The sequence below is a fragment of the Malania oleifera genome, chromosome 9 (assembly GCF_029873635.1).
Source record: "Malania oleifera isolate guangnan ecotype guangnan chromosome 9, ASM2987363v1, whole genome shotgun sequence".
NCBI lineage: Eukaryota > Viridiplantae > Streptophyta > Magnoliopsida > Santalales > Ximeniaceae > Malania > Malania oleifera.
The window spans coordinates 1,946,005-1,955,801 of NC_080425.1; the positions used below are offsets into that span (position 1 = coordinate 1,946,005).

General features: G+C 36.9%; 1 protein-coding gene across 1 annotated transcript; it reads left to right on the forward strand.

Annotated features, from left to right (window-relative positions):
* The first annotated feature begins 6,594 nt into the window (after nt 1-6,594).
* On the forward strand, nt 6,595-9,557 carry LOC131164604 (G-type lectin S-receptor-like serine/threonine-protein kinase LECRK3). Its single transcript, XM_058121908.1, has one exon. It carries the CDS (start codon nt 6,982-6,984, stop codon nt 9,394-9,396), a length of 2,415 nt encoding a protein of 804 aa, XP_057977891.1. The 5' UTR covers nt 6,595-6,981; the 3' UTR covers nt 9,397-9,557.
* The last annotated feature ends 240 nt before the right edge of the window (nt 9,558-9,797 follow it).

Here is a 9,797-nt window from a genome sequence, read left to right on the forward strand (position 1 = left end):
ATCAACACATTTTGATTAAAAGTGATATGATTTCAAAGAACAATTAATTTTTAAGCTAACCATTGTCAAAATTAAATTTAGCCAAATTGTTTAATTTGGATTATTTTTAAGATCACTTTTGGAAGAAGTTGGTTATTTAGGTTATATTTGGTTTGTAAAATATACACACGCACATTCCTAAGAATAAGATTGAATAAAATGAGAAATTTAATAATGCAAGTAATAGTTATTTCTAATTATTATAATATGGAGCATGAAATAACGTTCTTATTGTAAAATTTAAGAATAATTATTACTTATCTAATTCTTGTTATGAATTTATAAAAAACATTTAAATTACTATTATAATAACAAGATATATTTTAATATAAATTATTAAATTCTTCCATGATAAGACTATTCTTAAGAATAGGCATATCCTCCAAAATTGATTTTTAGATCAATTGCCACTCTCAACTAGGTATTGAAAAACCTTGCGATTGAAAAATTCAGAATAATGAAAAAGCTTCTACATCTGATCCAATGAATAAGGCCAGTGGGTTGTATGAAAGATATTTTAGTTTTGACATCAAGAAATTAACCAAATAAACTGTGCAAGGTCTTCAACCATATTCATTTCTTACTGAGTTTGGCTCGAATGCCAGTATTCAAAACGATTAATATGAACATATATATATATAAAATTCAATGAAGATTCCAAGAAAGAGTTCTATGTTTGAAATTTCAGAGTTCATTTCGAGAGTGATCATATAGTTGACCAAATTAAACACCATAGCAATATTAATTGGTTTGTTCTTGAGTGAGCTTTCTGATCTGCTATCAAGGATAAACTCAGAACAACATCTTCCAATGGCTTCTGCTGTTCTAGCGAGTCTAGCTACTATAGCAGTGGGACTTCTAGTGGAAACTCTTTTGGAGTCTGGTTATAACCTGGTTTTCAAGATGGGCGATTGTGCAACTTTCATGGGATAGGATTAACCCAGATGGAAACAAATACTATAGAGCGAAATTCGATTTTAATTGGGTTTTCACATGGTAGGCTCATCCGAGACGTTGGGTTAATGGTGATCAAACTGGCTTGGTGGGCAGTGCTATCCACTCCCAAAGACAACTGCATTGACAATTTAATGAAATAGGCCACGGGGCCTGTGGGTTTAACAGCTACTGCACAAGCTCTAATGGCCAGCCTAGTAGTGCATGCCCATCTGTGTACTTGCCCATGGATCCAAACAATGAGTCTGGAGGTTGCAAACCAAGTTCTCCAGTGGGATCTGGAGCGAATGACGAGTTGAAAGATCCAAAAGAGTTATTTGAATTATAGGAAGCTCCAAGCACGAATTGGTTGCTGGCTGCTGGGAGATCATGAAAGTCTGGAACCTTATAATCAGATGGAGTGCCAAAAGTCCTATTTTTTCAGAAGAGCCAAAAGTCCTACTTGCACGACTGTTTGTGTGCTGTTGCGGTTTTCAGATACATGAGATGTTGGAAGGAGCTACCACTTTCTAATGGGAGGTTTACAAGCACTGAGATTGGAAAAACTCTCATCAAAGTTAGGAAAGGAGCTCCAACAGGTTATTCAGGCAGCGGCAGGGAGAAAAAGGCAAGGCAGTTATCTCAGAGTGGATTCTTTTGGGCTGCTCTGCCTTCTTCAACATAGCTTTGTTAGTCCTGATCTCTATGGTCATTTCATGGAGGCAATGTGGAAAGCTGAAAAAGGCTGCCTAGAATTCATCTGTCTTAGGAATGAATCTAAGCATATTTAGTTACAAAGAGCACAAAGAAGCAACAGATAGGTTTAAAAAAGAATTGGCTAGGGGTTCTTTTAGAACTGTTTATAAAGGTAGCCTAAATTTTGGATTAGAGAACTTGGTTTCTATCAAGAAGTTGGACAAATCATTGGCTGATCAAGAAGGAGAAAAAGAATTCAAAGTTGAAGTGAGTGCCATTGGGAAAACTCACTGCAGAAATCTAGTGCGATTGATAGGATTCTGCAAAGAGGGGCCTCATTGAATTCTGGTGCATGAGTTCATGAAATATGGCGCACTAGCAAATTTAATCTTTAGACTTCCGAGAACCAATTGGTATCAAAGAATGCAGATTGCACTGGAAACTACAAGAGTGCTCATCTACATGCTTGAAGAGTGTAGTATTCAGATCATCCCCTGCGATGTAAATCCTCAAGACATACTTATGGATGCTGGTTTTCACAGCTAGGATTTCAGATTTTGAATTGGCAAAATTATTAATGTCTGATCAACGCTAACTCATACTGTGAGGTATAAATGTGTCTAAAAATCGAGGGAATATTGCTCTTTACTGGGCAACTCTCTGCTTGACTTGGGAAGTTTTGGTCAGTTGATCTATGCTTTTCTGAACATTCATCAGATGTATTTTACTGACTGAAAGCTTTGAAAATATTAAGTTGAGGCTATCAAACATGTGGAGATGAATCATGATTTTGTGAAAGTCTATGCTTTACGAAATGGATTCTATAGACAGAGGGCTTCCAATCCTTTTCTCTGGTTATTACATTGTGGCTATATGTTCATTTTTGAACATTCAACAAAGATATTTTACTCAATGAAAACATGATCAAATTACTATCAAATATTTGGAAATTGATTTTTGAGAAAGCTTATGATTTACAAAACATGAATTTAGGGTCTACCATGAGCTGTAACATAGAAGACATAGTCAATAAGTGATCAATAGAACAATTTAGGCTCCTCTTTCCTGTTATTTGCCCAGTCATTTAGTCAGCATAAAAGTGCATAGTAGCTCAACCATGAGCTGTAAAATAGAGAAGTAAATTATGTGTCACTAACCCCTTGACATCCTAGTTCAACCCTAGAACCTTAGGACTTCTATATTGAACCCTTGTGCATAATTTCATACGCAGAAGTTCTTGATAGCATCAAGTCATAACATTTGGCCCACTAATTTCGTCAGATGGGTTGGAGTATTAGTGGGCTTCACAGTTTGGGCTTTTCAAGGTGGGCTTAGGCACATATTTTTGGGCGGGCCTGTGCAGCAGAGAGGGAAGGTAGGGTCTGGAGTTGAGTGAATGTCTCTTAATCCTAAGCCGAGGCCCAATTCTTGAACGGCCCAATCTTGCTACAAGTAATGGCAGCATTCATGTTGCCTTGCTTGCTTTTCAATCCGCTGAACCCACAATCATGTAATTCAATTTGCCTTGCCACTCACGTAATTAAATGATAATCTTTTTATTAAGTATTTTGTCAAAAATTTGTGGCATATAAGGTTCAGTTTTAGGTTTGATGAGATTTTTGAACTTCCTAAATTTAGACTTTCAAAATCAAACTATCTCAATTTAAATTTAAAAAATAAAATGTGATTTAGCAAAACTTCCAAAACTTTTGGTATGATTTACTCCACATCCGAAGGGAGAAAGGTTTCCAACACATTATTTAACTATCGCACCCTTGCATTATAGCAAATTTTTATTTTTTCTTTATCATCTTTAAATTTTATTTATTGCTAATGAGTTCATTTAATAGGGTGAAAATAAGTTTGATAGGTTGCAGTAAGTTTGTTTAACCTAAGCTTAGGTGGGAATTAATTAGAGAATTAGTAACCTCTACTACATATACTATTATTCAAAAACCTTTTGGGAATGGTTTTATGAGATTCGGATAAAAGATACTAAGATTTGAAAAAAAAATGAAAAATTAAAATTAGCTCTCCTAAAATTTAAAAAATCACAAAGATCCATTTTGAGATATCAAATATTTCAAAAAGCTTTATTGAAATTTTTAAAAAAGACATGGACCTTCCCTTTTATTTAATAAAAATGCATATTTTTTTTTTAAGATTAAAATATTTCAAAAATTAATTGTTAAAGCCTAGAATTTTAAAAATGTCAAAACAAAATTATGGGATTTTTGGCACTTAAAAAAGTTCTTATCTTTTTACTGAATCATAAAAAAAGTCTGTGACTTCTATATTAAACTTTACCAAGGGCCCAAGGTTGAGGAGAGAGAGAGAGAGAGAGAGAGAGAGAGAGAGAGAGAGCAAATAACTCGGACGAGGAAAAAGTTCAATAAGTGTAGACAATATTGTTTTTGTTGACTTTTTGAGTCTGATCCTTATTTTGATGCTGACAAAGCACATATTTGTCATTTGTGCATCTAGTGTTTGAACAAGTCTTTATCTTAACATGCACATGTGATAAAGGGAAAGGAAACCAAAAGGAACTTAAAAAGCACATACTCCTTGCATATTCCATGAAAATATGAAAAGTAAAGAAGAAGATGTATTCATCTTTATTTGTAAATGCATTTATTATTCTTGGGTTTGTAATAATTATTATGGTCTGTAATATTTGCATCTCATGCATGATTTGGATTTAATGCTCAAAAGGTCATAAACTGGTTGTAGGGAACCAAACCTGACTTCGATCAACTGACGTCGAATTTTGGGCTTAATTTAAAAGCCTAGGCCGTAGACTAACTTTTGGTCCCCAAGCACCTCATGACAAATCCCCTATAATTCAAGAGTTATAAGTATATGAATAGGGGTAACTACTTATCATAAACAGGACCTAAATCTTACTTTCAAAAGGCTTCGGGCAACCGACCATAGGGAGTTATAAATGGCCCGATCAACCGAACTGGTAGAAAGTCAACATGTTGACTGAGGCACGAGCGACTAAACTTAAATTGAACTAACTATCCCCAGTTGACCGAATGCTTAAAAGCTACTTTTCCACTGTCCCCGGGCCACCGAACGTTTAGTTCAAAATAGGCTCGGGCGATTGAATTGTGAGGCTCGAGAAACCGAACTACTCACCGGGTGACCGAACGTCGATCGTTTGGAAAATCGCCTTGGTTTCAGCCAACCGGACTCACCCTTAGGCATTTGAACCCAAAAGCTCACTTTTTCTCTGTGTGTCTGTTTGGGCGACTGAAACTCTTGGGTTGCCATATTTTAACCGCAGTAATTGGGGTTAAAACTTGATTAAACATTTTTTAAAAACCAAATAAGTCCCTAACGACTATAATTTGTGGAGTACCAATAAATACTCATTCATTTGCTTTGATTAGCAAATAGATTAACAAAAATTCTCCCAAATTTTATATACTCCTATTTGCCCACACTTCAAATTTTCAAATCAAATATTTCATACTCTCTCTTACATTCTTTGCTAAAATTATTTTGAAAAAGAGAGTTTCATTTTCTTATACTCCTCTCTTGCAAATTTGATTGCAAGATTGAAGAGTAGTTTTTATATTCATTTGAAAAATCCTTTTTGAGAGTTTGCTTGGTAATTTTCCCACATTATTTTCTGATTGATTTGCATTGTTTGGGAAAATCATTTTGTTTACTTCTGAGTCTTTGCGTGCTGATTGCAAGACTTGAAAGCTTGCTTTCTATATTTGATAAATCTTTTGCAAGCTTAAACCCTAAACATATATTGTGCTACATCTTTGGAAAATATTATTGAGATATTCAATTTAGGGTTGTTAAGATTCTTTGATTAATCATATTGTGAATAAATATTTTCTAGAATTAAAGATCTTACTTATTCAGATACACATCTTGGTGTGAGCTGACATTCATGTTTAACCAAATCTCACTTAAGCATTAACTCTTTATCATACGTGAGTGTATTTCTGAGCATATTGTTGTACATCATCTACTTGTGTTAGAAGCACATTTCCTTGTATACAAAAATATTGATTATCTGTTGTATTCCCGACGTGTAGTCGGAATAGGAAAACTAGCCCTGTGAATAGTCCCGGACTGGTTCAGACCCGGTAAAGAGAATTAGGTGCACCAACCTATAAGATGTTGTAAATGGTGTCGCTTTACCTGCAAGTGAGCAACTAGTGGAATCCTATTACTTGTGAGCTTAAGGCGAGAACGTAGGCAATATTGGCCGAACCTCGATAACATATCTGGTGTCAATTTTATTTTTCACAATTTACCTTATGCACCTGTATGTTAATATTTATTGTTCTGAACGTTTGATATACTGAGATTGCTTTAAATTAATTATATATATGCTTAGTAGTTTATCTATTCAATTGGTATGTGTTTTAGACAGACCCTAGGTTGTGGCCTACCGTTTTTAGATTAGTTATACCTAGGAGAAAATTTTTAAATATTCAATTCACCCACCCTCTTGGCAATACACCAATTCCAACACTGTTGAAATACCTTCTTATTTTTCATTTTTTGTAAAAATTCACATGTAAAATTAGGCATCCCATATCCTTTCATTTGCAAGCATCTATTGAGAAAATTCATAACTTTTGATTGTTCAATATATTTTAATTTAAATATTTTAATACAAAAATGAAAATTCAAAAAGACGTGTCAAATCACACACATTTTTACTTTGCCAACCAAAGTTAGCACATGGTTGTCACATCCATTATGAGTAATCCGAATTAAACTTTTATTAAATGCAGAAGGAAATATTTTCTACTTATGATCAACTAAATAAGGCATGTGGGTCGTAGAAAAAAAAGTGTTCTATTGTAGGGTTCACACTTGGAAGCCTGATGAGCTGTGCAAGGATTTCAACCACCCACTTTATTAATTGGTAGGTTTGTCTCAATGTCTCTGTTCAAAACACAGAATGCAAATTAAGCCAGTCAAGTCTTTCCTTTTGAATAGTTTTTTAGTTCAAAACACAGAATGCAGATTAAACCAGTCAAGCCTTTCCTTTTTGAATAGTTTTTGAGTCCATCCCAGAGCGATTCACTGATTCCAGCTATAAAATAATATATATTAACACTATCCCTTTCCTTCACTATTGAGTCTAAAAATTGGAAATGGCAATCCTCGTCATCATCTCTATATCTGGTTTACTTTTAAGTTTTGCTGGGTATGCCTTATAAACTGCTTTTGGGCAACCCTCTCAACAACTAAGAGATCTATTTGTTGTCAATACTAATTACTCTGCTCCTGAGTGAGCCTTCTCTGTAGTCGGGGAACTCAGAGCAGCATCTGCCAATGGCTTCTTCTGCTTTCCTTAATCCTCTTTTCCTCTCCATCCTAATTCTTCTTCTGCCACCCAATTTGGCCATAGCCAACATAACCCTGAGCTCATCACTGACAGCAGCCTCCAATGACGACTCCTCATGGCTTTCACCTTCTGGCGACTTCGCTTTCGGATTCCACAACCTCAACAGCACAAACCTCTTCTTGCTCGCTGTCTGGTTCAACAAAATACCAGGAAAAACCATCGTCTGGCAGGCGAATGGAGATAATCCAGTGCAAAGTGGGTCGACGGTGAAACTCACGGCGACCAGCTTGGTGCTAAATGATCCTCAAGGTCAACTGATTTGGGACGCGAAACCCGGTAGAGAGGTAGCCTATGCAGCCATGCTTGACACGGGGAATTTTGTGCTTGCAGGCAACAACTCTGCTCATGTTTGGGAGACCTTCAAGAATCACACAGACACCATCTTGCCCACCCAGACAATGGATTTGGGCAGTATGTTGTTTTCCAGAATATCAGAAACCAACTATTCAAGGGGAAGATTCGAGCTCCTTTTCTCGGATGGTGGAGACCTCCAGCTGAATCCAATAGGTTGGCCTGGCAATTTTGGTTATGATTCTTACTATAGCAGTGGAACTTCTACTGCAAACTCTTCAGACTCTGGCTATAGACTGGTTTTCAATGGATCAGCTGATATCTACATACTGAAAATGAATGGGGCAATTGTGCCACTTTCATGGGATGATATTAACCCGGATGAAAACAATTATTATCGCGCAACGTTGGATTTTAATGGCGTTTTCACACAGTATGCTCATCCGAGAAGTTCGACAAATGCTGATAAAACTGGCTGGTGGCCCGTGCGATTCATTCCCAAAGACATTTGTACTGCTATACTTAACCAAATAGGAAGTGGTGCCTGTGGGTTTAATAGCTACTGCACAAGCCTAAACGGCCAGCCCAGTTGTGCATGCCCACCTGGGTACTTGCTTATGGATCCAAACAACGAGTTTGGTGGCTGCAAACCAAGTTCTCCAGTGGGATGCGGAGCAGATGACTGGTCGAAAGACCCAGAAGAGTTATTTGAATTCAAGGAAGCTCTGAACATTAATTGGCCGCTGGGAGATTATGAAAGACTGGAACGTTATAATCAGACGGAGTGCGAAAAGTCCTGCTTGCACGATTGTTTGTGCGCTGTTGCCGTTTACAGTTACATGAGATGTTGGAAAAAGAAGCTACCACTTGCTAATGGGAGGTCCATATACACCGAGTTTGGAAAAACTCTAATGAAAGTTAGGAAAGGAGCTCCAACAGGTTTTCTGAGCAGTGGCTGTGAGAAAAAGGGAAAGCCAGATATCTTGGGATGGATTCTTTTGGGCTGCTCTGCACTCTTCAACATCATTTTACTATTCCTGATTTCTAGAGCCCTTTGGTCAAGGCAAAATGGAAAGTCAAAAATGTCTGCCAATGATTCTTCTGTTTTTGAAATGAACCTCCGTGTATTTACTTATAGAGAGCTTGAAGAATCAACAAATGGGTTTAAAGAAGAATTAGGAAGGGGTTCTTTTAGCACTGTCTATAAAGGTAGCCTAAATTTTGGATCAAGGAACCTCGTGGCTGTCAAAAAGTTGGACAAATTAGCGGTTGATCAAGGAGGGGAAAAGGAATTCAAAGCTGAAGTGAGTGCCATTGGGAAAACTCACCACAAAAATCTAGTGCAATTGATAGGATTCTGCAATGAGGGGCCTCATCGCATTCTAGTGTATGAGTTCATAAAAAATGGCACTCTAGCAAATTTGATCTTTGGACTTCCGAGACCCAATTGGCATCGGAGAACACAGATTGCACTGGAAATTGCAAGAGGGCTCATCTACTTACATGAAGAGTGCAATGCTCAGATCATCCACTGTGACATAAAGCCTCAAAACATACTTATGGATGCTTGTTTCACAGCAAGGATTTCAGACTTTGGATTGGCAAAATTGTTAATGTCTGATCAAACGCAAACTCATACTGGGATCCGAGGGACGCGAGGGTATGTCGCTCCCGAATGGTTTAAGAGTAAACCTGGGGTGACAATTAAGGTGGACGTTTACAGTTATGGAATTATGTTGTTGGAGATCATTTGCTGCAGAAAGAGTTTTTCATTGGAATTTGGGGAAGAAGCAGCCGTACTCACAGACTGGGCTTACGATTGCTACGTAGAAGGAAGACTAGACATGCTTGTGGAGAATGAGGAGGAGGCAGTGGATGACATTGCCAAGCTACAGAGGTGGGTGATGGTAGCAATCTGGTGCATTCAAGAGGATCCTTTTAAAAGGCCAACAATGAAGACGGTTATGCAAATGCTGGAAGGGCTTGTTGAGGCGCCTGTGCCCCCCTGCCCTTCTTCCTACAGCAAAGCTTACATTAATGAGTATCGATGAGATATATAAAATTTTATATATAGAAATGCACATATAAATGTATACTTAATTTCATTTCTGTACTAGCATGCATATAGAGGTTTTCTAAAAATTGTGTCTTTGGCCTTTGGGGAAGAGGTATATTATATTATTATTAATCTGATCTTGGGCAACTTTGTACTTGATTTGAGAAGTTTGACTTGATCTATTCATTTTTGAACATTCATCAGATATTTTTACTGATCAAAACCCTAAAAAATTAAATTGCTGATGCTATCAGATATATATAGAGCTGATGTTTGAGGGTGCTTGTGATATACAAAATGGATTCTGTTGGCAGTGGACTTCCAATCCTATTTTCCAGTTATTGCATTGTGGTTGTGGCTGTATGCAAGATATCCAAGGAATTTCAAGCGATGCAA